The sequence below is a fragment of the Oratosquilla oratoria genome, chromosome 31 (assembly GCF_046742065.1).
Source record: "Oratosquilla oratoria isolate Oo_2021 chromosome 31, ASM4674206v1, whole genome shotgun sequence".
Lineage (NCBI taxonomy): Eukaryota > Metazoa > Arthropoda > Malacostraca > Stomatopoda > Squillidae > Oratosquilla > Oratosquilla oratoria.
The window spans coordinates 4357239-4384749 of record NC_134807.1 but is presented as its reverse complement, the minus strand read 5'-3'; the positions used below and the strand labels follow the sequence as shown (position 1 = coordinate 4384749).

General features: G+C 40.7%; 1 protein-coding gene across 4 annotated transcripts; it reads left to right on the top strand.

Annotated features, from left to right (window-relative positions):
* The first annotated feature begins 1163 nt into the window (after positions 1-1163).
* LOC143041424 (protein regulator of cytokinesis 1-like) lies at positions 1164-25800 on the top strand. Of its 4 annotated transcripts, none has more exons than XM_076213271.1 (15): positions 1164-1252; positions 1619-1741; positions 7488-7614; positions 8071-8169; positions 10377-10523; positions 11255-11368; positions 12491-12673; positions 13768-13905; positions 14154-14301; positions 15716-15825; positions 16108-16221; positions 17066-17224; positions 17674-17847; positions 18514-18600; positions 24577-25800. In XM_076213271.1, the coding sequence occupies exons 3-15, from the start codon at positions 7489-7491 to the stop codon at positions 24901-24903; spliced, it is 1926 nt and encodes a 641-aa protein (XP_076069386.1). In that variant the 5' UTR covers positions 1164-1252; positions 1619-1741; position 7488; the 3' UTR covers positions 24904-25800. The 4 variants fall into 4 exon arrangements, with proteins under 4 accessions (XP_076069386.1, XP_076069385.1, XP_076069388.1 ...); XM_076213270.1 differs by having other exon boundaries at positions 1232-1325; XM_076213273.1 differs by lacking the exon at positions 24577-25800 and adding an exon at positions 19156-19606 and having other exon boundaries at positions 1232-1325.
* Positions 25801-27511: the final 1711 nt, after the last annotated feature.

Below are 27511 nucleotides of genomic sequence, written 5' to 3'. Positions count from 1 at the left end.
CACAACTCCAAGCAGCAGTTCTCCCCAGCAAGACGCCCCATTCCCTCCTGCGGCCATTCGCCCACAGCCGCAACACTTGATAAGGCCTTCACTCTGGACCTCGCCCGTGACCTCCGAGCCTATTAACCATTAAACCTTAGTTTTAGTGTTATTGTGAATCTCATTCTCCCTGGCATGTCCATGCTGAACCAAACCACGACAATATTAATTCGAAAGCAACAAAGTTGTAATGTTTCAACTTATATAATATATTGCTGCTTGAAAGCAAGTGAAAAAAAAATACAAGTCAAAGCAGCAGGTCTTAGAGCTGCGAGATTGTTTCGTACGTTTCACATAGCCGATACACATTGTCCATATACTTCTCCAATTTAGGTGTCCCGTCCTCCAGTTTTCTAAATCTAGTCACCCTGCTGGTGGAAAAGCATTTCAAGAGATTCTTATACTCTTTCCAAAGCTATAAGCGTCCAAAGTTAAGAGTGGTATATTTACTGGTCCGCAAGTAAAAGAATGAGTGATGTCAAAAGAGGGGCGTGGTGTGCATTTCGATATATAGTTTGGTTTCCTTCGTAATAATAAAGACCCAAACTACAAGCAGCTCGTAGCAAAACTTTTGTAGATATATAGCAAGGAAGACGGGACATTGCTATGATGGGAAGCTATAAATGGTCACTGGTACGTAAAGATCAGAATGCTCGCAGTAGGAAATCACGCTCAATGCATTTCTAGCGGGCTCTTTCAACAGTATTCCATATCTTTATTCTTACATATTCTCATTAGTTTAAAAATGGAATGCAAGGACAAACATCAGCCACTATTTATAGACAATGTGAATATGCTAAATACTATCAAAACAATTTATAGTTTGTTTTGCATATAAAATCTCAATTATCATTTGAAATATCGATGTTATTCAGTCTCCAATGCTATTTTTAAAACCAGGATGGAAACAACCATAGAAACACTAAAGACATTTGAAGAAACAAAACTAATATCATCTAGTGTAATTTATGTTACCAAAAGTCTGTTATTATCAAATCTTAAAATATTAATAGTTTTTGGATAAATTCTAATCTGTAATTTTGTATAATAGAAAATTAACACTATATATTTTATGATTATTCAATTCACTTGATCAGAATATTAAAAAGTTGTTCAATTTTTAGCTAAAGTCGCCATAACATCTCAACCAATCAAAAGCCTACTTGGTATCCTTGGAGCAGCTTCAACCAATCACGTGAAGCGTCTACTAGAGGTTAGTTATTTTGAAACCGATTTGTTGTAGTGTTTAACTCTTGGCGAAATACGGGAATTGAAATACATATTCGGTGAGTATAGTAACTTTACCGTAGTTGTGCAAGTGGAAAAGTATAAGCTGCATATTATTGAAATGAATATAAAGATTGTTGAGTTATATTACACAACTGGGGTAAAGCAAGGAATAGGCAATTGCTGGTGATTGGGAACTATTTTTCAGTTCTGTTTATCATATTTCCATGACTGTTTTTCTTTGATTTCATTATACATGTGAAGTTTTATTATTAGACTACGGTGTAGCAGTTCAATAATAATATATTTACTGAAAATATAAATCCAATTGTTTGTTTTTCATTTGCAACAGGTGTGAGACTGGAGACGACGAGGGTATATCAGGTCCTGTAGTCTACCTTTCTCCGATTTCATCTTACCGATTCAGCTAACGTGGACGTCCGCTGTACTCAGGCAGCTCCTCTCTGAGTCACAGGTCAGTGATTAGAGGGAGTTGTTATTGGAGCTGGTGTATCCCGGTGTAAGTCACAAGTGGTTAGTCCATAATTGTGGCCAGCCACTTATCCAGTTGAGTTTGTTTTTGAAACTCTGGTGAAGTGCCTGTCTGGTTTCGCAATTTCGCACTAAATGCAGGAGATAGATAATAATTAATCATAATTGAACAAAGTGTTGCTCCCAGATACTTCCAAGATTCCCTGGAAAAGGCCCATATTGTTGGGTCTGCTCCAACACTGCAGCTTCGTCTTCTGAATATATTGGCAGATGACGAGTCACTTGTGTAGTAATAGAGTTCAGTAAAAATTCAGAATTGTGCAAGTAGTAATATTTAACATGAAATTTAGTTGTTCAGTAGCTCCTAACAAGTAACCTAACCTAACCTAACAACCAATGTTACATGTAATGTAACAATTTCATAGAAAAAGTAAAAATGTGAAAAAGAAAAGTGAAAAATGTGTTTGCGTGGTACTGGAATAAAACCCAATGTTCTTGGCATGTCTGCCCACCAGCTAGAATAAGAATGTGCTAGCTTTTGTACCCCTTATTCCTTAATTAAATGTGGCTATTGTTGGCTCTGTATAGTTTGAAAATGGATTCCATTGTTGGTGGTGAACCTTTACTTACTTGGATTTCCTTGGAGATGTCTAGAAGACCTCTTCACATCCACGGTGATCCATCACTATTATCATTACTGGTGTCCAATTTCATTAAAGCCACCTGTTCTGGTATGGTGTTTGTTGACCGGCATTCAGCAGTGTAGCCTGGTACAGGTGGTTTGTCTGGTACCAATGATAGGAACTTAAGTCCAGCCCCGATTCTGTCCATTGTACAGTCGATGATGTCTCTTAAATCCCTCTGGAGGGCATTAAAGATCTTTGGACCCTCGTGGCTCAGGCTATTCACTAGCAGGGTTTTGATCCTTTCAGTGGCAGTGCTGTAAGGCTGCAGGGAATGAAGTACCGCTGGACTAGGTACCTTTCCTTCAATTACCTTCCATGTATAGATGGCACGATACCGGTCTCTTCTTCGTTGGTGAGGGTAGAGCCCCAACTTTTTGAGACGTTCCTAGTAGTTTAAATCCTGCATTCCTGATTTGCCTGGTGTAAGACCGTTGGATAGCCTCTGGTTGCTGAATTTCTCCCCATTTGTGATGGGGCTACAGCTGGCTACAGGAGTCTAAGAGTGGCTGTATCAACCGATTCCCTTTCATAGTTGTCTGCCAGTGGTCAGGCATATCTAGATTATGTTCTTGGAAACCTGTCGTGGTTAATGCGAGAGACATGGCATGGTTAATATAAAGGTGTTTGCCAATCTGTTTTTTAAAAATTGCTACTGGAGGTGCCAAGATAAGAGGGAGGGTGGAGGGGAGTGGAGTGTATTAGGGATGGAATGGGTGGGAATGATTTTTATGCCTTTTTCTTTTTGGCTACCTCCCTTGTAAGGGGGAAAAAAAGCCTTTGGTATATGTATGTATACTACTTGGAGTTTTGACCCTGGGGCATTTTGACCCGAGGACGTTTTGGACTCACCCGGGGACGTTTTGGTCTCACCCGGGGATGTTTTGACCCGAGGACGTTATGACCCGGGGATGTTTTGACCGGTAAGCATGCTACTGGCGTTATAACTAATTTGCAGTACTTGTATATTGGGTTAAAATACTTGGAATGATAAGAGCTAGTTGATGATATAGGTTAGAATTATGGCTGAGACAGAGCATTAGGTTATTGCTAGTATGTTTAAGAGTGCACACTTAATGTGATATAGCAATAGAAAGTTTAATATAAATTTTGTAAATTATAGTACATCAGTGTGATATGTTTTTCATGGCAGAAATTGATAACGAAAAGTTGCTAAAAAGCTGTACACAAACAAATGCAGCTGCTACGACTGTTTGAGATGCCATCTTTGTTTTGGTAGATGCAGAAGTTGAAGAAATTGAAGTTTGATAAATTCTATTCTAACCCAACCTGCATTTAGTAATTCAGTACCTGTAATTCTAGTGGCCATCAGGGTTGTTGTTGTCGTCTAAGGCCTCAGAATCTATTAAAACAAAGATTGTGTTCTAAGTAGCTGGGACTTTGTGTATTGCTTTCAGCAACATTTTCTGTTATTGATTTGCACCGAGAAAATGTATATTACATTGATGTATTATGATTTACAAAATATTTAATTTTCTAATGCTATATTGCATAGGTATGCACTTTGAAAAAATACCTATCATTATTAATAAAAGTGCAGAGGTAGTTATCAAGCTATCTGGCATTAGTTAGACCCATCCTTGACTATGCGTTATAGTTTTGGTCTCTATCCTATGGAAAGAATATAAATTCATTTGAATCGGTACAGAAGGGAATGACCAAAATTATACATGGGCTCTGAAATTTACCTTATGAGGATAAGCTTAGGCACCTTAATTTACACTAGAAAGATGCAAAATGGAGAGTGATCTAATAGAGGTGTTCAAGTGGATTGAAGGCTTTAACAAGGGTGATGGAGACTTGGCTACCTCCTGTATAAGGGGAGAAAGGGCTCTACTAGAAAGATGCAAAATGGAGAGTGATCTAATAGAGGTGTTCAAGTGGATTGAAGGCTTTAACAAGGGTGATGGAGACTTGGCTACCTCCTGTATAAGGGGAGAAAGGGCTCTACTAGAAAGATGCAAAGTGGAAAGTAATCTAATAGAGGTGTTCAAGTGGATCAAAGGCTTTAACAAGGGTGATGGAGACTTGGCTACCTCCTGTATAAGGGGAGAAAGGGCTCTACACTAGAAAGATGCAAAGTGGAAAGTGATCAAATAGAGGTGTTCAAGTGGATCAAAGGCTTTAACAAGGGTGATGGAGACTTGGTTACCTCCTGTATAAGGGGAGAAAGGGCTACACTAGAAAGATGCAAAGTGGAAAGTGATCAAATAGAGGTGTTCAAATGGATCAAAGGCGTTAACAAGGATTATGGAGACTTGTCTACCTCCTGTATAAGGGGAGAAAGGGCTCTTCACTAGAAAGATGCAAAGTGATCAAATAGAGGTGTTCAAGTGGATCAAAGGCTTTAACAAGGGTGATGGAGACTTGGTTACCTCCTGTATAAGGGGAGAAAGGGCTCTACACTAGAAAGATGCAAAGTGGAGAGTGATCTAATAGAGGTGTTCAAGTGGATCAAAGGCTTTAACAAGGATTATGGAGACTTGGCTACCTCCTGTATAAGAGGAGAAAGGGCTACACTAGAAAGATGCAAAGTGGAAAGTGATCAAATAGAGGTGTTCAAGTGGATCAAAGGCTTTAACAAGGATTATGGAGACTTGGTTACCTCCTGTATAAGGGGAGAAAGGGCTCTTCACTAGAAAGATGCAAAGTGGAAAGTGATCAAATAGAGGTGTTCAAGTGGATCAAAGGCTTTAACAAGGGTGATGGAGACTTGGCTACCTCCTGTATAAGGGGAGAAAGGGCTCATGGTATGTAGATGAACACCATAAATAATGATTTATCTTATTTGTCAAGGGGTTTGTGGTGGACCTCTGAGGAAATTTGACTCTTCTGCTCACCGTGGTTGAAATAATACTTTATAGAAGGACACTGTGTCTGCTGGGCGGCATAGCACTTCCACTTATAACAAGACATTCAAATTAATGATAGAAGGCTGATTTTTCTACCACAAATTGTGCATGTCACAGTGATAAATCACCCCAAGTTTCACTGTTTTACATACACAATTGTAGCTGTAATAAATTTCGATATTCATAAAAAAGGGAAATTTTTTCCTATTTTCAAATGAACAAAAGTCCATAACTATACTAACTAAAAGCTCCATTTTTGTGTGCAAACTACGTAGTATGGGATGAAATATGACACAAAGTTATAAGTCTACCTTGTAATTTGTGTAAATTGAATTTTTGTCTTGTTTACGGCAATATTTCGTGAATTTTTTTTCCTGGTAAAAATTCAGAACCCTCATTTAGAATAATCAGATATTGATAAATTTGTCATTTTGTGGAAAAAACACTGAATGAAATGTGGACATTTTCAGAAAGATTGATGAACTCTGGAGGAAATTTTGTCATTTTTTTTTGTATAGAAATTACTGTTTCCAGAAATCGCCTGCTTAACTTGGCACAAGGATTGAATTACCTCCGGAGGCATATGGGTGTCAATAAAATGGTAATGTATGGTGCCATTATATTACACCAGGCTTACTCTGTGTAACTGCTGAGCCATAGTAAAAGAACTGGCTCATTGTGTGTGCCAGAGTCCAAAGAACTGGTGTTATGATAGGCCTTTACCGGTTGAGCCAACCTCACCGCTGGGACCTCCAAAACATTGTGTCATCAAGTGGGGTTTTCTAATTACCAGCGATGGGCCTCTTCTCCACTCTGCATTGTTTCTGGTCATAAAGCATGATGGTACAGGCCTTTTAGAATGCACCAGGTACATAATGTTGCTCATCTGTCTGCTTCAGGTGCTTGCGTCTGAATACAGAAGGTCGAAACAGTTCCTTCTTTCTGTCCATTCTCTGGAGGACAGGCCTCATAGTACTTGCTGTGGACGGTACAGCGATGTCAACACTGTCAGCAGGCTGTGGTGTGGTAGGCGTGGATTTTAAACGTGGCGTGCGTAGCAGATCAGCTGGTTTGGGTGACTCGCCTCTATCAATGCTTGTGGTTGCCGGCTTACTTCTCCGCCCTTTATTGGCCTTTGCCATATCTCCTCTTCTAAGGTCCAGCAACTCCTGTCTTCTTAGTACTTTCTTGGATGGTTTAGGCATGGCTGCAGTTATGTAGCATACGAGATCACATGATAAAAGAGAATAATCCGTCAGTGGTGAAGTGTTACTTTCTCTCCACACACTTCTACAACACACTGCCATGCTCGTTTTCACTATCACTAGTAGTAGAGAACATGCCAGAAGTCTCCAGAACATCACACGATGTTATAAACAAATTATTATTGCTACTTACGTAGATTACATTGTGATATCATGAACATGTGTATGTGACGTCATAATGTAAACAAAAGAGGTATTTCACATTTCTTTGCCCAAAAACATAGTAAAAATTGCGCAATATCTCCGAAACTTCGCTGAGGTGTTGCCAACATATCAAGCTATTTTTGTGCTCATTTTCACAATTTTTTACCCTTCTGAATCGGTACGCCGTCCTTAAGTATTCAAAGTTACAACACCTAGTCTACTGTTGGCTTTTGCTGCCATAGTAACCACGTGTTGAACTTGGGACACCATCCACTAATAAAACAGTATTGATACTGAATAAGCCTGATCATAGAATCAAACTGTCCTAGATCCAACCACCATATAGAAGACACTGAACACCTCATCTTGTAATGTCCTGGGTAACAGATTGGTTGATTGATCTACACATGTCCTTCATGCTTCTTGTTTCCACCGCCTCTGTAAGACATAGTCATGTATCAATCACCCAGTCCTGATGATGATCTTTTATTTTTCTAAATGTATGGCAGACAGAATTTGCTTGCGATATGCTTTAAGAACATAAGAATGAAGGAGACTGCAAGAGACCATAAGACCTACACTAGGCAGCTCCACAGCTGTGTGAATTTAATCACAGGTGTTAATAGAATGAATGTTAGTTTGATTTTTCCTGTCTAATAAAGATATGTGCAGCTGTTGAGCTTCACATCAGACACGATAGTATCGTGCTTATTGCTGTTTGTTCTTGAGTTGCCATGTAAATAAAATTATTCTCTTTTGAACAGGATGGAGGATGAAATGTACTTAGTTATTCGTTCTGCAACTGCTGCTATGAAGCAGCTGTGGGAGGAAATTGGTCTGGATGAAGAGGCTCAGAAGGATCGTGCACATATTTTATATCGGACAATAGAGGCAAGTTTTTATGTATCTGTCACAGTAGGGTGGACATGTTAGTTGGGGTTGTTATTGAGAACATTCACATGTTTATGTATAAATTTGTCTCGTTTACCCAAAATGACACATTTTGATAAACATCTCTTGCTTGTTGACAATACAGTAGAACCTTGCTTTTAGAAGGTCTTTATAGTGGAACAGATTGGTTCTTGATCAAATATAATTTAGGATTTTGTTCTCGACCAACCCAATTGGAAAATGGTGCAAAATTCAAAGTTTTGTGGGAAAATCTCACCCTAATAAAGCTGTATCCAGGAGATCAATAAATTTGTTTTGTCCCTTACCACATCTGTTCAGGAACAGTTCTCTTGAACAGATTGTGGTCAAGAACAGAGGTTCTACTGTATTTGAAAAAGCATTACCAAAAGTAAGGAATTCATTAAAGTTAATTTTTCTTCTTTCTCAAACTTTTAGACTATTTTCAAAGAATTGGAGGATGAAGAAAGGGCAAGAAGGGACAATCTCTTCAAACAAATTTATGAATATGGACACAGAATTGAAGTGCTCTCAGCGGTGAGTTAAAATTTTCAAGATTGAACATTCTTCTTGTGGCAGCAAAGGTTACCTGTGAATTATTTTTGTGGCATCACATGGTGCCAGTGAATCTTGTGTTCGCTGGGAAACAAACTGTTTTCTCTACGTGCAGTCTACATCTGACCTTGTTTGAGAGGGAATGGTTTACTATAGGTATACCGTTTCTTGGAAGCTTGCTGGTTGATTGGGGTTAGGGCATAGTTACTTGTGGAGAAGGTTGAGGGAATGGTGGTTAAAACCATGTTATTGGCAGAGTTGAACCAGGGGCATGGTTCTTTAAATTCCATGCTACAGAGTCCTCTGTAAGGGGCAATGTCCTCTTTTAGACAAACATTAAACCACCTCACCAGCCAGTCCTCCATCACTGTACCTCCCTTTATTAGACTCCACATGACTCCTGTCTAACCCAGGTGCCTTACCTGCTGTCATCATTTTAATAACTTTGTACACCTTGTGACTCCCTCCTTGAAACATGACCATTTCTTCTCCACTCCTACTTCTTTATCCTTCACTTCCTCCCACTCTTCTCTCAGCTTCTTGTACTTCTTCCCCTTTTCTTTCTATGTAAGCATTTTACTCTAATCGCCTCCCAACCTTGTATGTGTGCATTCTAATCACCTTCCTACCCTCTGTTCTTTTCCCCTTTCTCCATCTATTCTCCACTCAACTTCCAAGAAATGATATATTCCCTCACTCTCTATCCTAAGAACATGTACATCCAAAACTCATCCTACTCCTCTGGGTACCTCTATATAGTACATTAGAGCCCTATCTACCACCCTTCCATCCACCACCCTCTCCCATATGTACTTATGTGTGACTTTCTTCCTAAACACTGTTAGGTATAATTGACTCTTTCTAGACGCATCTCCACCATCAGCTCTCCACTGATTTTTTCCTGGTACTCCATACTTCCCAACCACTCCGTCTATTGGTTCATCTTATTCTAGCATTGAGATCTACCAATACCACTACATTGACATTTCTATCTAAACCCTCTATGCACTGGTTTAAATCTATCCAAAAAGTCTCCATTTCCTCTACACTCTTCAGGCTCATATGCATTTACAAAAACCCACATCTCCCTTTCCAGTATTACCTTCATTCACATTAACTTTGAAGAAACCTTCCACTCCATCACATACTCGCCTATCTCTTCACTCCTGACACCCTCCTCACTATATTTCGAAACTCAAACTTGTCCTTTCCTTTTAACTTTGTTTCACTCAATGCCAACACATCCTTCTTTCTACTCGCGAACATACTGCCTATGTTTCCTTGTACTCTCCTCTGTACCACACCCACACTCATAAGAAACCCCACTCATTTAACCATCATATTTTTTATTAATTCATCTACATCTACTCCATCTAAATGGAGTAGTAGGGAGGTTTGGGGTACTGGGTAAAAATATCAATGGAGGGATGATGGAGATATTTAGGAAGGCATTAATGACAGCAAACACAGTGCTCATGAAGTCAGTAATAAGTATACATGAGTAAGAGTGATGGAGGGAAGGGTAGATGATAGAGCATCAATGAACTATGTAGTGGTATCTAAATGAAGGTGAGGAAGAGTTATGGACATTACTGTTTTTAGGAGTGAGTGTCTGATCATTTTTTGGTGGAAGGGAAATTGAGAGTGGTGTCCATGTACGAGGTCTGAGCTCTCATCCAGGAGGGTAATGGCTGTTGATCACAGGATGGGTGAATCACAAATACACACACACCACATTGTATATTGATATGGTGGAAAGGAGTGAGAAAAGTCTGATTTAAATATTCTTGAGGGATGCATGAATTGGTGCTGAGTGGCAGGGAAGGGTAGATCAAGGAAAAGGTAGTTAAATGAAATGAATGGATTTTATCAAATGAAGATGTATGTGGGTGACAGTGACTAACAAAAATGTATGGACTAAGATGACCTGTTCCCTGAAAGAGGTGTACAAGAAATGAGTTGGAGAAGGAATAAGTTGTAATTTGTGGCCTTGTGGTAAGAACGTACGGTTTGGAATAAAAAAGAAACGATTTGTGTTTTACATCTGTACCTTAACACCAACTGTCTCATCCTTGATGGATTGTAAGGTTTACTCACATGACAGTAATACCTGCAGCATAAAGAAAATGGTGGTACATATTGTAATTTTCCTTGATGGTTAAACTAAGGGTTTTCGTATTCCTATTCAGGAACTTAACATCGGCTCCCCAGCTGATGTGCCAGAGGACAGCAAACCCATTGAGCTGTACAGTATCCTGGAGAAGGAGGTTAGAAGACTGAATGATATTGTGAAAGAAAGGCAGTTAAGGATAGATGAACTACAGGAGGAGGAGAAGGTAAGATGATTTTTACACGAGTTGAAGTGGCCTATAGACCCCTACACTGTGTTGAATGGCCTACCGGCTCCGGCACTTGGCCTTGAAGCCAAAAATTTCATAAATCACCTACACTATGCTATTCCCCAAGCCAACTTGTATAGAAGTAGCCAGAATGAAATCAGTTAAGGAAGTTGCATGGTAAGGATGATCACTCTCCTTGTTGAGGGTTTTTATTTTGTGTGGTATACCATCAGATGGAAAATACTTGAATATACCTGTTATATTGTCTTATTGTAGGTAATGTCTGATTATTTTGTTCAGTTGTATGATATCTCTCTAGTAGGACAAGAATGCCTTCAGCATAGTGGTTGCCTCGTTTTGTTTAACATTATGCCAGATGATGAGGGGACTTGCTTGTGTGAGTCACCTGGGCAAATGTGAAGTTTGAATAGTTCCTAATCATGGTATTTGAAATAAGATGGAAATTAAAGAAATATATTTATCATGACATTTCAAAAACATGCATATATGTATACCAAATGTTTTTCCCCACTTAAAAGGGAGGTAGCAAAAAAATAAAGGCATCAAAACCACTCCCACCCATTCCATCCCCACACACTCCACTCCACATCCAATTGAATCTTGTACAATTTGAGAAATGCATGTATTCATCTTGGGAATATCATTATAGTGAAGAGGTTAATTAGTAGCATTTTTATGTGTTATTCATTACTTGTTGATATTTCAAGGAACTTTGTAGCATACTTGCTGAGAAACCACTGAGTCTGCCCAAGAAGAGAGTTCCATCGGAAGAGGATCTCGTTGACCTAGAGAGGCAAATCCGCACTCTTGTACAAGAAAAGGTTCGTTATTATCCCAGGTTCTAACTTAAGATACTTGCATATACCAAAGGCTTCCCCCTTACACAGGAGGTAGTCAAAAAACAAAAGCATAGAAACCACTCCCACCCATTCCATCCCCTACATACTCTACTCCCCTCTACCTTCTTCCCCTCCTCTTGTCTTGGCACCTCTTGGATCTAACTAAAGTATGTCAGCATTAATTAATCCCTTAAGTGAGGCCATTCAATACAAATTTTTATTTAATCGAAAGGGCAGACATTAAAGTGGGGGAATGTCTTCGTGTCCTGAGCCTACCCCGTGGGTAAATTACCTTCAAACAAAAGAGATCTGTCAGCTAGCAACCACTCTCCTCCTCCTCCTACTACTACAATACTAATATAGCACAGACGTCATCTAATATTTCTTTTCAGAACCCAAGAACTGTTGTTTTACAGTGTGGGGCTGCTGGTTTCCAGTCAGCAAAACTTGTAAATACTTTTTTCATGAAATGATTCAAGCATATGAAAAGATGTAGGTTTGCCGTTATACATACATATACCAAGGCTTTTTCCTCCTTACAAGGGAGGTAGCCAAAAAGGAAAAGGCATAAAGTCATTCCCACCCATTCCATCCCTGAAAACACTCCACACCTCTCCACCCTCCCTCTTATCTTAGCACCTCCTGAATGACGGGTCATCCCAGCACCCTGTTACATGAATAGGACATTGATTTTTGAAAAGGGGCCTAACAGAGGACAAAATTGTATGGACAGTGAGGCATATCTTAATTCAGGAAATGTTACCTAACCATTGTTAATCTGTACAGTCCTAGTCTAATTCAAATTTAACTATGCATAATATAAATAGAAATGTAAGCTTTATTGTTAAGATGTTCAATGGTGGAGATTAGTATGTGGAAGCTCCAAAGGCATGGTTCATTAAGTTCCATGCTACAAAGCCCTTTGTGTGGGGCACCGTCCTAGCCTCCCAATAGGGGGGGGGGGGAGTGTGTGACGTTAAAGCATATCATCATCACAAGTTATCATAAGGGAACCATGGTCCCATAAAAGTGGACAACTGGTCACACAATTCAAATTTTGGTAAAAGTTGTAATGTGATCGATTAATGCAGTTTTCCTGTACAGGATCATCGCAAGTCCACATTCCGACAGTTGAAGTCCAGTATCCAGCATATGATGCAGCAGCTGGAGAGGTCACCCAGCACTTCTTTTGAACAAAGTGTCTTGTCAGATGTAGAGGATTTGTTTGTCTTTTCTCTTGAAAACATTCAGCAGATGAAAGTACTTCATGCAGAGCTGGAGGCCAAGGTAAATACTGGAATGTCGTTCTTCCTCTTAGCTACTACATAGTAAATTGAATTAACATCTCAGATTTCATTGCATGTAGTATATCTTATATTAATGTACTATTGCTGTCCCCTTGTACCTATTCTTTACTACTTTCACAACAACCTCTTCCTGATCATCTTGTGGTGAGGGGGGAGAAGAATGCTGTCACTGTGACCCCATGTATGTTGTAGAAGGTGGCTAAAGGGGATAGAGTTGGGAGAACAGAGATTCCACTACACTAAATTTTTTATAATTTGGTCTAGGAGGATAACTCCAACCAGGTCCCTAGTAAAAAAAAAAAAAAAAAAAAAGTCACTGCTGTATTCCTTGTTCTTCATTTTGAGTAATGATAAACACAGAAAACATGATCAAGCCTGTTCACAGAATTCGAGTGTCACTCGGCTACAAATACAAAATAAATATAATCAAGATGCCAACACTGGTATTCTTGTATACTTACCTGTGGCTTGTGATGCCTACATAGGTGTCGTCTAAGTGGTTGGCAGTGGCGTGGCAATATGGAATAGGGTGCTGGGTGGACTGGTGATCAAGAGGGTGATAATGGACCATGTGGTGGTATCCAGAAGGGTCGAAAGAGCTCTAGACGTATATGTATTCATGGAAATATCAGATCTTGAAGGGAAATTGAGTGGAGGTAAAGTGGAGGAGGAGGGAAGCTAAGAAAAGTGGAAGGTGACCAAATGGATACAAAAAAGAATACTCAGAACCAAAAGAAATACGAGATGTTATGAAGAATTAGAATTAAACAGGAGTACAGCAAGAATGGGTGTTTCTAGAAAGGAGTGATAAAGTTGACAAAGTTGGTACATGAAATGTAAACAAGAAAACGGGAGAAGCAAAAGGTGGAAGAAAAGAAGTGAGGATTTGACAGTTTGCACACTCCCACACCCACACCCACTCCCACTCCCACTCATGTCACTCCTGTCCACCGCCCTTTTCTTCCTCTCGTTTTAACTCCGCTCCACAATGTGATTATACCTAGATTAATTTAAGAGAGGGTTAAATTACTCTCATAATGTTATACTATAATAGAATTCATCGATTTGTTACAGTGCAAATCTATTGAAAAAGAAATGATAGAATTGAAAGAGAAGATTCTGCTCCTCTGGGAACGACTAAAAATTGACAAAAGTGAAAGACATCTGCATGATTCATCCTTGACAGGATACACTCCATCTTCACTAAAGATTGTAAGCCTTTGTGTCTTTTTTCTTAAGGTTAATTCAAGCAACTGATAGTCTGTTTGACTTGAAAATGAACCTGTGAATAGGCATGTGTAATTGTAATTACACTGTTCCAAATACAAGGGTACAATATTTGGTAATGGTTGTGGAAAGACGGGAGAGCCAAACATACTTTGGTCGTTGACATTGAGACGTGAATTAGAGCACAGGACTTGTTACCTGTCATAACGGATCCTAATTTCTTTGTATTATAGTTACAGCAGCAACATGAGCAATTGGAGGAGTTGAAACATCAGAACATGGAAAAGTTTATTGCTGAGCTGAGACGGGAGTTGGAGATCTGGTGGGATAAGTGTTATTGTGGCGAAGAAGAGAGAAAAGGATTTGCCCCATATTATGAAGGTGAGGAAGAAAGTAATCAATTAGTTACCAAAGGAGTGCCATGGAGATAAATATAATACAGGTAGGTAGTGAACATGAGGAGGTGACCAAGGATGAGATGGATGGATGGGGTAAAAGGGGCATTGGGAAAGAGGGGAATGTCTGTTGAGGACGGACAGGAGAAGACAGAAGATAGGGGTGAATGGAGAATGGTTGTTGTGTATGGATGATGCTGTGATGCATGGAAAGGAGGGGGTAGGGTAAGGAAGGTGAGGGAGTATGTGTGAATAATAAATTGATGCAGCCAGAAGGGATTTCTCCCCGTCTTCTCTTTTTCTGCATGAGGGAATGGAGAGGGGGGGGTTGCTGATTAAATGAAGTGGTCTTGCTGTGGATGTGCTGTGTTTTGCTGCACTGCTTCTGACCCAGGGCAGTGGGGGAGATGCAGGGATGACCTGTCATCCAGGAGGAACCAAGATAAGAGGGGGGTGAATGGGAGTGGAGTATGTGTGGATGGAATGGGTGGGAGTGGATTTTATGCCTTTTGACTTTGGATACCTCTCTTGTAAGGGGGGAAAAACTTTAGTATATGAATGTAGGTAGTGCTTATCATCCAATTCAGCAAAGGGTTTGGTTCCATTATATGAGAACAAGGCTAAGAAATCTTAATCAGAGAATGGGATGTTGAAGATGTAGAGAATACAACAGCTTCCAACATTCAGAATGTTCTTTTTTATTATTTATTTATTTATTTTGTGTGTGTGTGTGTGTGTATATATATATATATATATATATATATAGATAGATAGAATGGAAATATACTATCCTGGGATTCAAACCCTTGCCTGAGCAGCTTTCTTGTTATAAGACGAAGGCTGTACCATCGTGCCATAATGACCCCTCTGAAGGTGCCCACATGAACATGGTATGTACTGTATTGCATCAAATCCTTTATGCAGGCTAGTCTTCTGACAAGTATTTTGTGTTATTATGATATTTGGAAATAAACTATCCTAATGGGATTTGAACCTTGTTCGAGTGGCTTTCTCATTATAAGACGAAGGCTGTACCATTGTGCCACAACGACCCTTCCGAGGGCGGCCACATGAACAGTACAAGTCAAATATTCATGTGCACATCAGGTTGCCTGGTGTATGATGATCCATCAGAATATGCACATTACAAAATATAAAGTTACTGCCGAATAAGTATAACATCACAGAAAATGCAATCAAGCCTATTCACAGAATACGGGGGTACTCGGCTACCACAAAATAAATATAATAAAGCCGATGCCGGCATTTTCCTATACCCGACTTGCAGCCCATGATGCATATGTAGTTGTCATTGTATACAAGAGGTTAGAAAAGTATTATGTTGTCAAGAAGAAAGTTTGAACTTATATAAATGTGAGTTTATTTTGTTAAATTTCCAGATGTGTACTCGGAAGAAGCTTTGTACCAGCATGATACCGAGGTGAAACGTTTGAAGAGTCTTTACAACTCAAACATTGATATATTCGAGTTGTTTGAAAAACACCAGAAGGTGAGTGGGGTTACTTTTATTGTCGCATTGAAAGGCACTGTCCTAGGCTAGCCTACTAATAGGGGGGAGTTTGTGCTGTTAAAACATATCATCACTTTATTGTGAGGACCATAATGGAAATGAGCGTACATGCTTTTTTGTGTTATCCTCAGCAATTTGCAATTATTATTTCGAACTATGTGTTCTTGTCATCATCTGCACTTTATGTATATTGATTCTTTGCCAAATAGATTTATTATTATTATTATATTATTGATCGCATCAATGTTTTTGGTGCAATAGCTGTGGATAAAGCTGGAAGAGCTTGAAGGGAATGCCAACAACCCCAATCGGCTCTTCGGGAACCGGGGCTGCCGGCTCCTTCAGGAGGAAAAGGAGCGTAATTGGGTCAAAAAGGTAAGTATATGGGTAGTCTCTCTCTCTCTTTCTCTCTCTCTCTCTTTTCTCTCTCTCTCTCTCTCTCTCTCCCTTTCTCTCTCTCTCCCTTTCTCTCTCTCCCTTTCTCTCTCTCCCTTTCTCTCTCTCCCTTTCTCTCTCTCCCTTTCTCTCTCTCCCTTTCTCTCTCTCCCTTTCTCTCTCTCCCTTTCTCTCTCTCCCTTTCTCTCTTTCTCTCTCTCTTTCTCACTCTTTCTCTTTCTCTTTCTTTCTTTTTCTCTCTCTTTCTCTTTCTCTTTCTCACTCCCTCTCTCTCTCTCTCTCTCTCTCTCTCTCTCTCTCTCTCCTTTCTTTCTTTATTTTCTGTAACTTTCTCAAACCCTGTTTCTGGTTTAGATTTCTTTATCATTAACTCTCTTTGCTCCTCCAGAGTGGGAAGTCCCAGATCCTTCAGTCTTTGCTCATATATGACTAGGGATCATCTTGGTTGGCATCTTGTATACTTCTTTAACTATGGTGACCTCATCAGTGGTATATATTCCAGTCTGGGCATTGTCAAAATTTCAGTGATTCTTCTTCTTCTCATCCATGTAGTGAAATGCCACCCATAAATTTTTCAACAGATATAGATATGTTATTTTCTGTATGCATGCATCAAGTGAGAGTTCATCTTTGATTATGATACCTAGGTCCTTTTCCTCCTTCAATTTTGCTATTATTTCATTTTCCAATTTGTAATTCATGTCTTCTCGTACTTTGGTCCATGTCCGGTATTTTGCATTTCTTTGTGCATGTGTGAGTGAGTGAGTTGGCAAGTTTAAAAGAGAATAATTTTCCTTCTCTAAGAATCTCTTTGATATTACAGACTCTGCCACAGATTGAGAAGACGTTAGATGAAATGGTGTTGAAGTGGGAGTTGGATCATGGGAAAGTTTTCCAAATTAGGGGCACCTCTCTTACCGACTTCATCAGGCTACAGTGGGAAGAGTACAATCATCAGAAACTCCAAGAAAGACAGGAAAGGGTCTGTATATCTTTATTATTAAATATATATAGGAATACCACCCTATATGACAGAGTTGTGTTCTCAGCTGACTGGTCGCAATGCGAAAATTCGTATATCGAGGTGGGTTTTTACATGTAAATAGGGGGGTTGTGTTCATGGGCCCTGTCAATCCCTGCCTCAATTTTTGCCTGGGGCTTTCATATACACCCAACGTTTGTTTTACCTACTTTATAGCACTCGGTCATATAGTGAGGTATTCCTGTATACATATACCAAAGGTTCTCTCCCCCCAACAAGGTGAGGTAGCCAAAAAAACAAAGGCATAAAAGCCACTCCCACCCATGCCTTCCCCACATACTCCATTCCCATTCACATGTATACAAATTTTTTAATATAATTTTATGAATTGTTGAAGTAAATGGAAAATATGTTGTAGCGTCTTAATGACAGTATTTTCGTACCAACAGCACAATGCCAAAGTGAAACAGTTGGTGTCAGAGTCACGCTTGGGAACACGTCCTCCTATCAAGCGACGGATTGTTCAACGGAGCGAGTCGATGCACCATAGCAAGTTGAGGCGCCAAGATGAAAATGGCATGTTGAAGTCACGAGTACCGTCAGGGTTCAAATCACCTGGCCAAGTAAGTGACCAAGTGTATAATAAATACATACATACCAAAGGGTTGTTCTCCCTTACACTGGAGGTAGCCATTACATACATACATGTACCAAAAAAAGCTCATACAGGGATGGTCTTTTAGGATACATGTGGACCATTCGCCTATCCCACACCCGCCCAACATCCTTTTGTCCTTTTTATTCCCCTATCCATTGCTCAGGCCAGATGCAATGCAGCAAGGACAGCACCATAGCATGACCCAACAACTCAAGCTGGTTTGTTTAAAATGCTTCATTACATGATAACCCTCTCCCCTCATCCATTTAAAAAATACATAGCAGACAAATAGAAATCCCATTGGGCCATGTCAGTTTGTCATCCATTCACAACCACTCTACACTCACAACTACCTTTTCCCTTCTCTGCTCTACAGGCATTCACCTTGTCCATTCTTGGTCTTTCCCCCAAGTTTACTTCGTCCACCTACGCCTTTTTAGTTATAATCGTCCTCTGTTCACTGTCCATATATCTAAACCAAAGTTGGGCATCAGTCCGTTAAACAGTTAATTGTTAATTAATGAGGTTAAATTTGTTATGGGTTAATTTTTTAAGTTAACTTTGAAAATCGTTGATGGACTAATTAATTTCCGTTAAATTGGCAACTTCCTTCAACTTTTTTGCATTTCAGGTTCAGTCATCCGTTCTGAGAGAACACAACGTCAATAGTGGGACAGACTCGTCATCCAGAGAAACGTCTACATACTCTCAGTTTTCAGTAAGTATTGTTCACACCTTTACCTGAAACCATCCTTTCTCCATTTCCAATCCTAACACAGGCTCTATTACTCTTGTAAAAACTAATGACTGTGCTTTTCACTACCAGGATGATAATCGCTTACAAAAACCCCACATTTCCCATCCTACTTTCATCTTCATCCACATAAACACCTTCAAGATACTTCTACTCCACTCCATGATTTTTCCGATCTTGTCACTCACCAGCAGAGTGAACCCTTCCCTCCTTTGCCCCCTCCTCACTCCTGGCACCCTCCCCACCACACTTCTAAACTTGAAATCACCTTTCCTTTCAGCTTAGTTTCACTTAATGCTAACACATCCATCTTTCTTCTTACAAACATGCTGCCTATTTCATCCAGGGGGATGAATGCCTTGTCTGGCTACCCCTTCATTAGAGGGAAAGGTCACTGGATACATGCATGTATGTGTAGAGTTTGTTTTTGCTTGATGTTTTGACAACACTGTATCAAATGTGCAAGGGTGATGTTCCATTTAGATATCATCTCTCAAAAGTGATATTTTAAATTTTCAGATTTTGAAGAAGAAATGGGTCCGCAGACAAGTTTCCCTTAGGTTTTAGATATTTTATTTATATGTATTTTATGGATCTATTTATATTTAAAGTTTTTAATGAAATATGCATTTGACCTCTTCAATACGACTCCTATGTAGATGTTGTGAGGCATGAGTGGATATACGAGGATGCCAGCATCGGCATTCTGTTTATATTTATTTTGTAGTAGCACCTTAGTGACCTCCAAATTCTACGAAATAGCTTGATCTCGTTTTCTGTGTTATCACTTGGTAAAAGAGAACGAGTAATTCGGGAAGGACTATTTTATAATGTGAGCATTGTGATGCACTGTCGCACTTCAGGGATCCGATGCTGTGTGTAAGAATTTGACTTGTATTGAAGAGGTTAATATGTTCTATATATTGTTTTAATGCACTTCAATTATTTAATAAATTTATATTGAACTGATTTGATGCCTCCCCTTTTGGCTAACCTATTCACACATGACTGACCCAGTACACAACAAAGCATGTATTTCTACTTGAATGTCTTGCATGAACAAGTCATGGTCTTTAAAATTTTAGTTATAAGACTGATAATTAGTAATACTTGATTAATATTCCAGGATCGATTGAAAGAACATCAGAGAAAAAAATAATTTAATTAATTTAAGGTCTTCTTATTTACTGTTTAATATTTAGAGCAAATTCAAATGAATCTGTGCTTATTGTTAAAGCCAAAACAAAATTCAACAGGTTTAAGAAAAAGTAGCCACCAGGCAGATGAGTGAGACGGACAATGCATAAAGACTGGGAAAATTGTGCCTTAATTTACGTAAGGGAGATAGCCAAAATACGTACATACATACATATACCAAGGCTTTTTCCCCCTTACAAGGGAGGTAGCCAAAAAGAAAAAGGCATAAAATCATTCCCACCCATTCCATCCCTAAATACACTCCACACCCCTCCACCCTCCCTCTTATCTTAGCACCTCCTGGATGACGGGTCATCCCTGCACCTTGTCCACTGCCCTAGGTCAGAAGCAGTGTCGCAAGACACAGCACATCCACAGCAAGGCCGCTTCATTAAATTGGCGACCCCCCCTCTACATCCCCCCATGCATAAATGGATCAAAAGGTCTCCTGTCGGTATGCTCCGCCTTTGTAAATCCTTTGTAAAAGGAGAAGACAGGGAGAAATCCCTTTGGGCTGCATCAAATTTTGCTCACACATACTACCTCACCCCCCATCCCCCCGCCCATTCCACCTCATGCAATCACATCATCCATATACAACCATTCTCCATTCACCCCTGTCTTCTGTCCTCTCCCGTCCTTCCTCAACAGACATTCCCCTCTTCCCCAAAACCCCCTTCACCCCATCCATCCACCTCATCCTAGGACGTCCCCTCATGTTCACTCCCTCCACATCTGCCTTCCATACCTCTTTTACTAGTCTTTCTTCACTCATTCTTTCCATGTGTCCAAACCATCCTAATATTCTTTCATCAACCCTATCTCCCAGCTCCTTTTCCACCCCTGTTCTCCTCTAACCCCCATCATACTTCTCAGACACCTAATCTCAAACACATTCAAACTCCTCTCTTCCTCTCTTATGTTCCATGTTTCTGCCCCCTACAGTGCTGTTGGCACAATCGCTCCTTCATACAGTTCTCTTAGCATCCATTCCCAAATGTCTATTCCTCATTACACTCTTTAATCAACCAAGGTATTTACTCGCTTCTCTCAATCTACATTCTACCTCCACCTTCACTCCACCTTTTCCTGCCACATTTGCACCCAAGTATCCAAAACTATCCACTTCCTCCAGTCGCTCTCCCTTAATGCTCACTTCCAGTCTACTGCCACTTTCACCCCTTGTACATCTCATCACCTTACTTTTACCCACATTTATCTTTAGCTTTCTTCTATCACATACTCTCCCAAACTCTGTCACCAACTTCCTCAATCCCTCCTCAATCCCAAAATACAAAGGCATAAAATCCATTCCCACCCATTCCATCCCCACATACTGCACTCCCATACGCCCCCCTTCCTCCCCTGTTTTTTTTTTTTTGCTACCTCCCTTGTATGGGCCTTTGGCATATTGTATGTATGTAACATACATAGTGGCACCCTTGGGAAAGAAGGATTGCTGGAGGGATTAAGAAAAAAAAAAAAACTTTTAATTCTGGTAAATACAAGAAAGCATATTTACCTTAACTAAAATGAATTACTTAGAGGTCCTTGAATCCACATCATACTTAAAACTGACCAAAGTAGGCGTAAATTTCTGAATGACATCAGCACAGCCATCCGTTGAGGGAAACGTGCCAGGCTCCGTAGACTGAGTGAAATTTGATCACCAGAACCTGTGGACCAGTATGAAGACCTTCCCAGCCTGGTGTCTAGGGGACCTAACTTCATCATCATCATATACCAAAGGCTTTTTCCCCTCTTACACGGGGGGTAGCCAAAAAGAAAAAGGCATAGAAATCACTCCCACCCACTTCATTTCCCATACATTCCACTCCCCTCCACCCTCCTATCTTGGCACCTCCTTGATGATGGTTCATCCCTGCATCCTGTCCACTGCCGTGATGACCCGTTATCCAGGAGGTACCAACGTAAGGAAATAATAGAAACAGGTGTGCAACTGCCAAAAATCCTAGTGATGGTTGAAATAGTTGTGATGTACATCGAGAACACATAGTGGGTCACTCTGATGTTAGAACTGGAGTGTGGGAATGGTGAGAAAAAGATATATATAACATGCTCTTTCCATGTTTGAGAAAACTACAATGTTGTCTAAATAAACTGATGCAAGGGGGGACGGAGCTCAGATGAGAGGGAGGGTGGGAGGGGTGTGGAGTGTATTTAGGGATGAAATGGGTGGGAGTGTTTTTATGCCTCTCCCTTTTTGGCTACCTCCCTTGAAAGGGGGAAAAAGCCTTGGTATATGTATGTATGTAAATAAACTGATGTTGATTCCAGTCAATACAGAGTGCATTAACCTTTGAAAAGTGGATGGAGAATTACATAGGCCAAAAGGTATAACTAAAGGAAAATATATCTGATCTAAAGTGATTATGTGATATGATTTAACGTCACAAACTCCCCCCATCGGAAGGCTAGGACAGTGCCCCTTACAGAGAACTTTGTAGCGTGGAATTTAGTGAACCATGCCCTTGGTTCAACCTTGCCGGTGGCAGGATTCAAACTGCCATCCCCTCGACCTTCGCTGCAAGTAATGACACACTAACCCACTCGGCTAGCAAGCTTCCTAAAGTGACAGAGAAAGAAATTTCTTGTACCTTGGGAGATGGGGCAGTTTGCCAAAATCCTTTCAACAGATCTGTCTTTGACAGAAATTTTGATTTACCTATGTGCTTGATGCATTCCTTTATCCTTTGTGATCTTATTTATCCTTTGGGAATCCATGCAGAACCTCTAGCTACTGTCTGGCTTAGGCACAAGCAAAATGGGTGAACAGCACCCACTCATACTTAGTGGAAATAGGCCCATTTGCAACATAGCAGCAATCTCCTTCTGTATCAAGGGTGCCTTATGAGGGTGCACTCTATATGGGCTTTGCTTCACCAGTAGAGCATCACCTACATTAACCACTTCAGTACGACTCAAATTCTCGCTCGCAGCATTGACTATATGTAATATGCATCACACTACTTGCATTATAGAATATAAAGTCACTGCTGTATTACTCATTCTCTTTTACTCTGAATAATAAGACACAGAACATGTGATCAAACCAGTAAACAGAATCCAGGGGTAACTCGTTTACAACTACAAAAAAATATATATAATCAAGATATTGGTGCTGGCATCCTCGTGTACACACTTGCTCCTCATTGACGCCTCCGTAGGCGTCATCGTACTGAAGTGGTCAATATCGTGGGCTAGTGAGTGACCTGCCCTGGGCTGTCTTTAAACACCTTGGGGGTATTTACCCATAACAGTGAGTAGCTCACAATTCTGTTCTACGGTCAGGTGCCCCAGTTCCGACTCAAGTGATGCTTGAGTAGCGGAGTTCTCAGACTTAAAACCCACAGAGGAAGTCTGCAGGGGGTTGTCCTTGATCTCTACCTCGTCCTCAGCTTGTTTGGCCGGGCCCTTGAGGCAAATGGAAGTCTCTAAAGACTCCACAGAGACCCTCTCATGGTAACCCTCATGCTCCCTCTGGGCTGCAATCAATCAGTCTTCCAGAAAAAATCTCATCTGGGGAAGAACTAACACGCAGTCTCCGAAAATAAAGGAACACCAGCATCCCCTTTGATTGGGCTTGATTAATTGATCCACTAGATTGGTGGGGCAAATGTACATCCTTTTGGGCTTTGACAAATTTATTGGCTGTGGTGGCAGCCTCTGAATGCGTTAAATTCCCTATCTGACGGGTGTCATGGTTCATTAAATTCCAAGCTACAAATCCCTCTGTGAGGGACACCGTCCTAGCCTTCTGATAGGGAGGAGTTTGTGATGTTAACCCATATCATCACAGGTGTGTGGCTACCTCTTTCGATACGGTAAAACAAAAATCCTCTAAGGATTAGCTCAAAGTTTCTCAAAGTCCTTTGCGACTGAAGCTCTCCTCCACTTTAAAATGTAGGCTTTCAACGCAGTTACTCTAAAAATCTGTTGCAACAGCAAAGTCCAACACGAGTGCGGCCACTGAAGGCATATCACCAGTCTTTAAGAACTAGGGAAAACTTCTGGGTGGCTTTTTGAAAAAGTAGGAATTAATCTAACAGCCTTCTCTACTTCAAAAGTGGGTTGAGAAGACCCACTGTTACTGTTACTGACCTACACGAACTGTATATGTGCATGCATGAGCTGTAATTGGCATATAAAATCCTGCTCATGTGCGAGGTTTTCCAGCCACTCCTACCTCACTGTTCCTGGCGGCTCCTCCTGTATTCCTTCTACTATCACTGGAATCTCTGCCTCATTTAGAAATACCTCATCAGGTCACTGCATGGTCTCTATAAAAGACAAGGCTATATGAAGGGGTGATTGTGGCTTTAGGGCAGACTTGGGACATAAGGGAGGCAGAATGAAAAAAAAAAAGAAAGATATTTGATAGAGATGAAAAGTTTGAGAAGTATGATGGGGTTGCAAGGATGATGGGTAGAGTGAGAAACAAGGTGAGGCAGAGTAGGGATGGAAAGGGAACTTGCGGACAAGGTAGATGAAAGAATGCTGGGATGGTTTGGGCATATGGAAAAAATAAGAGACTAACAATTGATGTGAATGAGGGGAAGACTGAGTATGAGATGGATGGATGGGGTGAAGGAGGCTGTGGTTGAAAGGGGACAATGTGGAAGGAAGATGAGAGACAAAGTGTTAGTGGAGAGTGGTTGTAAATGGATAAGTGGATACAGTCTAAAGGGATCTCTATTTACCAACTTTAAATTACCTTTCCAGGCTGGCATTCAAAGGCGGAGTAAAAATGAGTATGTACGGAGTTCTACAATATTCTCTGAAACCAAGACACCCTTAGTAATGTGCAACTCTCCACGACGACCACGTGGCCTACCTTGCACTCCTACAACCCCAAAACGAACTCGCCCTCAAACACCGAGCACTTTGCCCAGGGCTGGTGTCAGGCGGTCAAAACGACTGAGTACCACATGGAACAAATCTCCCTTAGGCGTCTCCAGAATTAGTGGCTCCCCAGCAAAGAGAACCCCATCAGGATCTTCCACAAGATTAACTACACCTATTAGAAACAAATTGAGCTTCCTTATTTAACTTATTGGTTGGGGAGTGGGGGTTAATATCCCTAGCTGAATAAAGTGATTAGGCAGCAGCCAGAAATGAGTGACGATGGTGGTAGAAATTAAGAGACAACTAACAGTTAGGGGTGAGGTAGAGGCTGTTTGTATAGCTCAGATTACCTGACAGTGGCCTAAATAAAATAAGGTTAAAATTGATGTAAAAATTTCTGTGCAACCATTAATCATGTTTATATATTTACATTGATTCTTAGGCATAAGTGCAAATAAGTTTTATAAATATAGGAAGGACTTTACTTTTATGTATATTTCATAACTTTTAGTCATATCTATCAAGCTTTAAATTCACTAGTACCTTTTATATGTTATAACTATCATGTGCAAATAAGTGTTATTTTATATATTTCAGGTTTTCCATGTAAAGCTGCACATAAAGTTGTTTGTATTGTCACTTTCCAACTGCATTACCACTGTTTACCTTCCATGTGAAGTTGGACAACACAACATTTCATCATTCATTTGCTCTTCTAATTTCACAGAACCTCAAAAAAATCTAATTAATTTTTTCCTTCCTTTATTTCACTGCACTTGTTGCTTTGTTTTTCTTCAGATGATTCTGGCTAAACCCAAAATTATGCCGATAAGAACCATTTTCACAGCACACACACACAGTCCTTGAAATACTATTATTTTTTCATGTTCTTCACATAGGCATATTTTCATCCTTTTCATTGTTAGATATATTCATGAGAATATTAATTACATCATCCACACTGTCATGTTATAGTAAGTGAAGATTACTAATAGTATATATTGAGATGCAACAATCACAAAGCCCATATTTTCATGTGGCAGTACTATTTGAAATGTACTTAAGGATTGTAAATAATGAGTTCATAAAATTAATACTCTACACTTTGTTTACATTAACCTTAAGAAGACATGGATGACGATAACATAACCTCTACCCAACTTTGCTTGAGAAGGAAGTAGATTTTAACATTAATGTTGCTTTACAAGTAAACATTTTAAAGTTACGATTGGAACCGTCACTAGATATTTGTTTCTGGATTATGGAGCAATTCCTTCTGTTACTGAATAGTTACCATGCACCTGAACAACTGGCATTAGCCAACACTCCAGTTTGCATGGATGAGAGGGAGATATTGTGGAGGATTAATTGCATGGTAGCATGCAGCCAATGCTTTAACCCTTTAAACTCCGATGACAAGATGTCTTGTCATTTGGTCAAACAAAAAAAAAAATCATTAAACACCAAAATGTTTGATCAAACACCAGAAAAATATGATGTCAAGCCGCATCAGATGATATTCGGATGTACGGGCCGGCGTGAGGTCCAAGTGGATCCCACAGGAGCTCTGGCCCATATCCACCTGAGGGTGAGATGGAGGGTAAATCGGAGCAGGTGACCAAAATCAACCCCAAAAATCTGCACGGATTTTGGCAAAAAACGACATGCAACCGATTTGGCCCAAACTTTGCCCAATGGGAGAAAGTCGACAACAGTGGACGCCTGTTGGCGCCCGTACTTTTAGCCTGAGCAGTATCTAAGTGCGATCCGCAAGAGCCCTGGTGGCCCTCGACCTGTAGCTGAGGTGGTGACCCAATCGGGACAAGTGGGCAAAATGACCCTCAAAATGACCAAAGGGGTTAACCCACGGATTTGGACAAAAACCGTCATGTCTCCGATTTGGCCCAAACTTACTCCAGAGGGAGAGAGTCGTCCACAGGGCACAGCGAGGTAGACGTGGGGAACCTGGACCCAAGGGCGAGGTTGTGGCGACCAGCCAAATTTGTTTGTGTTTGTGTCATTTTCCCCTCTCATTTCCGCCTGTTGGCGCCCGTACTTTTAGCCTGAGCAGTATCTAAGTGCGATCCGCAAGAGCCCTGGTGGCCCTCGACCTGTAGCTGAGGTGGTGACCCAATCGGGACAAGTGGCCAAAATGACCCTCAAAATGACCAAAGGGGTTAACCCACGGATTTGGACAAAAACCGTCATGTCTCCGATTTGGCCCAAACTTACTCCAGAGGGAGAGAGTCGTCCACAGGGCACAGCGAGGTAGACGTGGGGAACCTGGACCCAAGGGCGAGGTTGTGGCGACCAGCCAAATTTGTTTGTGTTTGTGTCATTTTCCCCTCTCATTTCCGCCTGTTGGCGCCCGTACTTTTAGCCTGAGCAGTATCTAAGTGCGATCCGCAAGAGCCCTGGTGGCCCTCGACCTGTAGCTGAGGTGGTGACCCAATCGGGACAAGTGGGCAAAATGACCCTCAAAATGACCAAAGGGGTTAACCCACGGATTTGGACAAAAACCGTCATGTCTCCGATTTGGCCCAAACTTACTCCAGAGGGAGAGAGTCGTCCACAGGGCACAGCGAGGTAGACGTGGGGAACCTGGACCCAAGGGCGAGGTTGTGGCGACCAGCCAAATTTGTTTGTGTTTGTGTCATTTTCCCCTCTCATTTCCGCCTGTTGGCGCCCGTACTTTTAGCCTGAGCAGTATCTAAGTGCGATCCGCAAGAGCCCTGGTGGCCCTCGACCTGTAGCTGAGGTGGTGACCCAATCGGGACAAGTGGCCAAAATGACCCTCAAAATGACCAAAACC

Bases quoted from the DNA above. Each gene is read 5' to 3' on its own strand.
- LOC143041424 (XM_076213271.1), top strand. From the start codon at position 7,489: ATGGAGGATGAAATGTACTTAGTTATTCGTTCTGCAACTGCTGCTATG. The intron at 16,222-17,065 runs GTAAGTATATGG...TTGATATTACAG, and splicing joins AGCGTAATTGGGTCAAAAAG to ACTCTGCCACAGATTGAGAA. The intron at 18,601-24,576 runs GTAAGTATTGTT...TTACCTTTCCAG, and splicing joins CTACATACTCTCAGTTTTCA to GCTGGCATTCAAAGGCGGAG.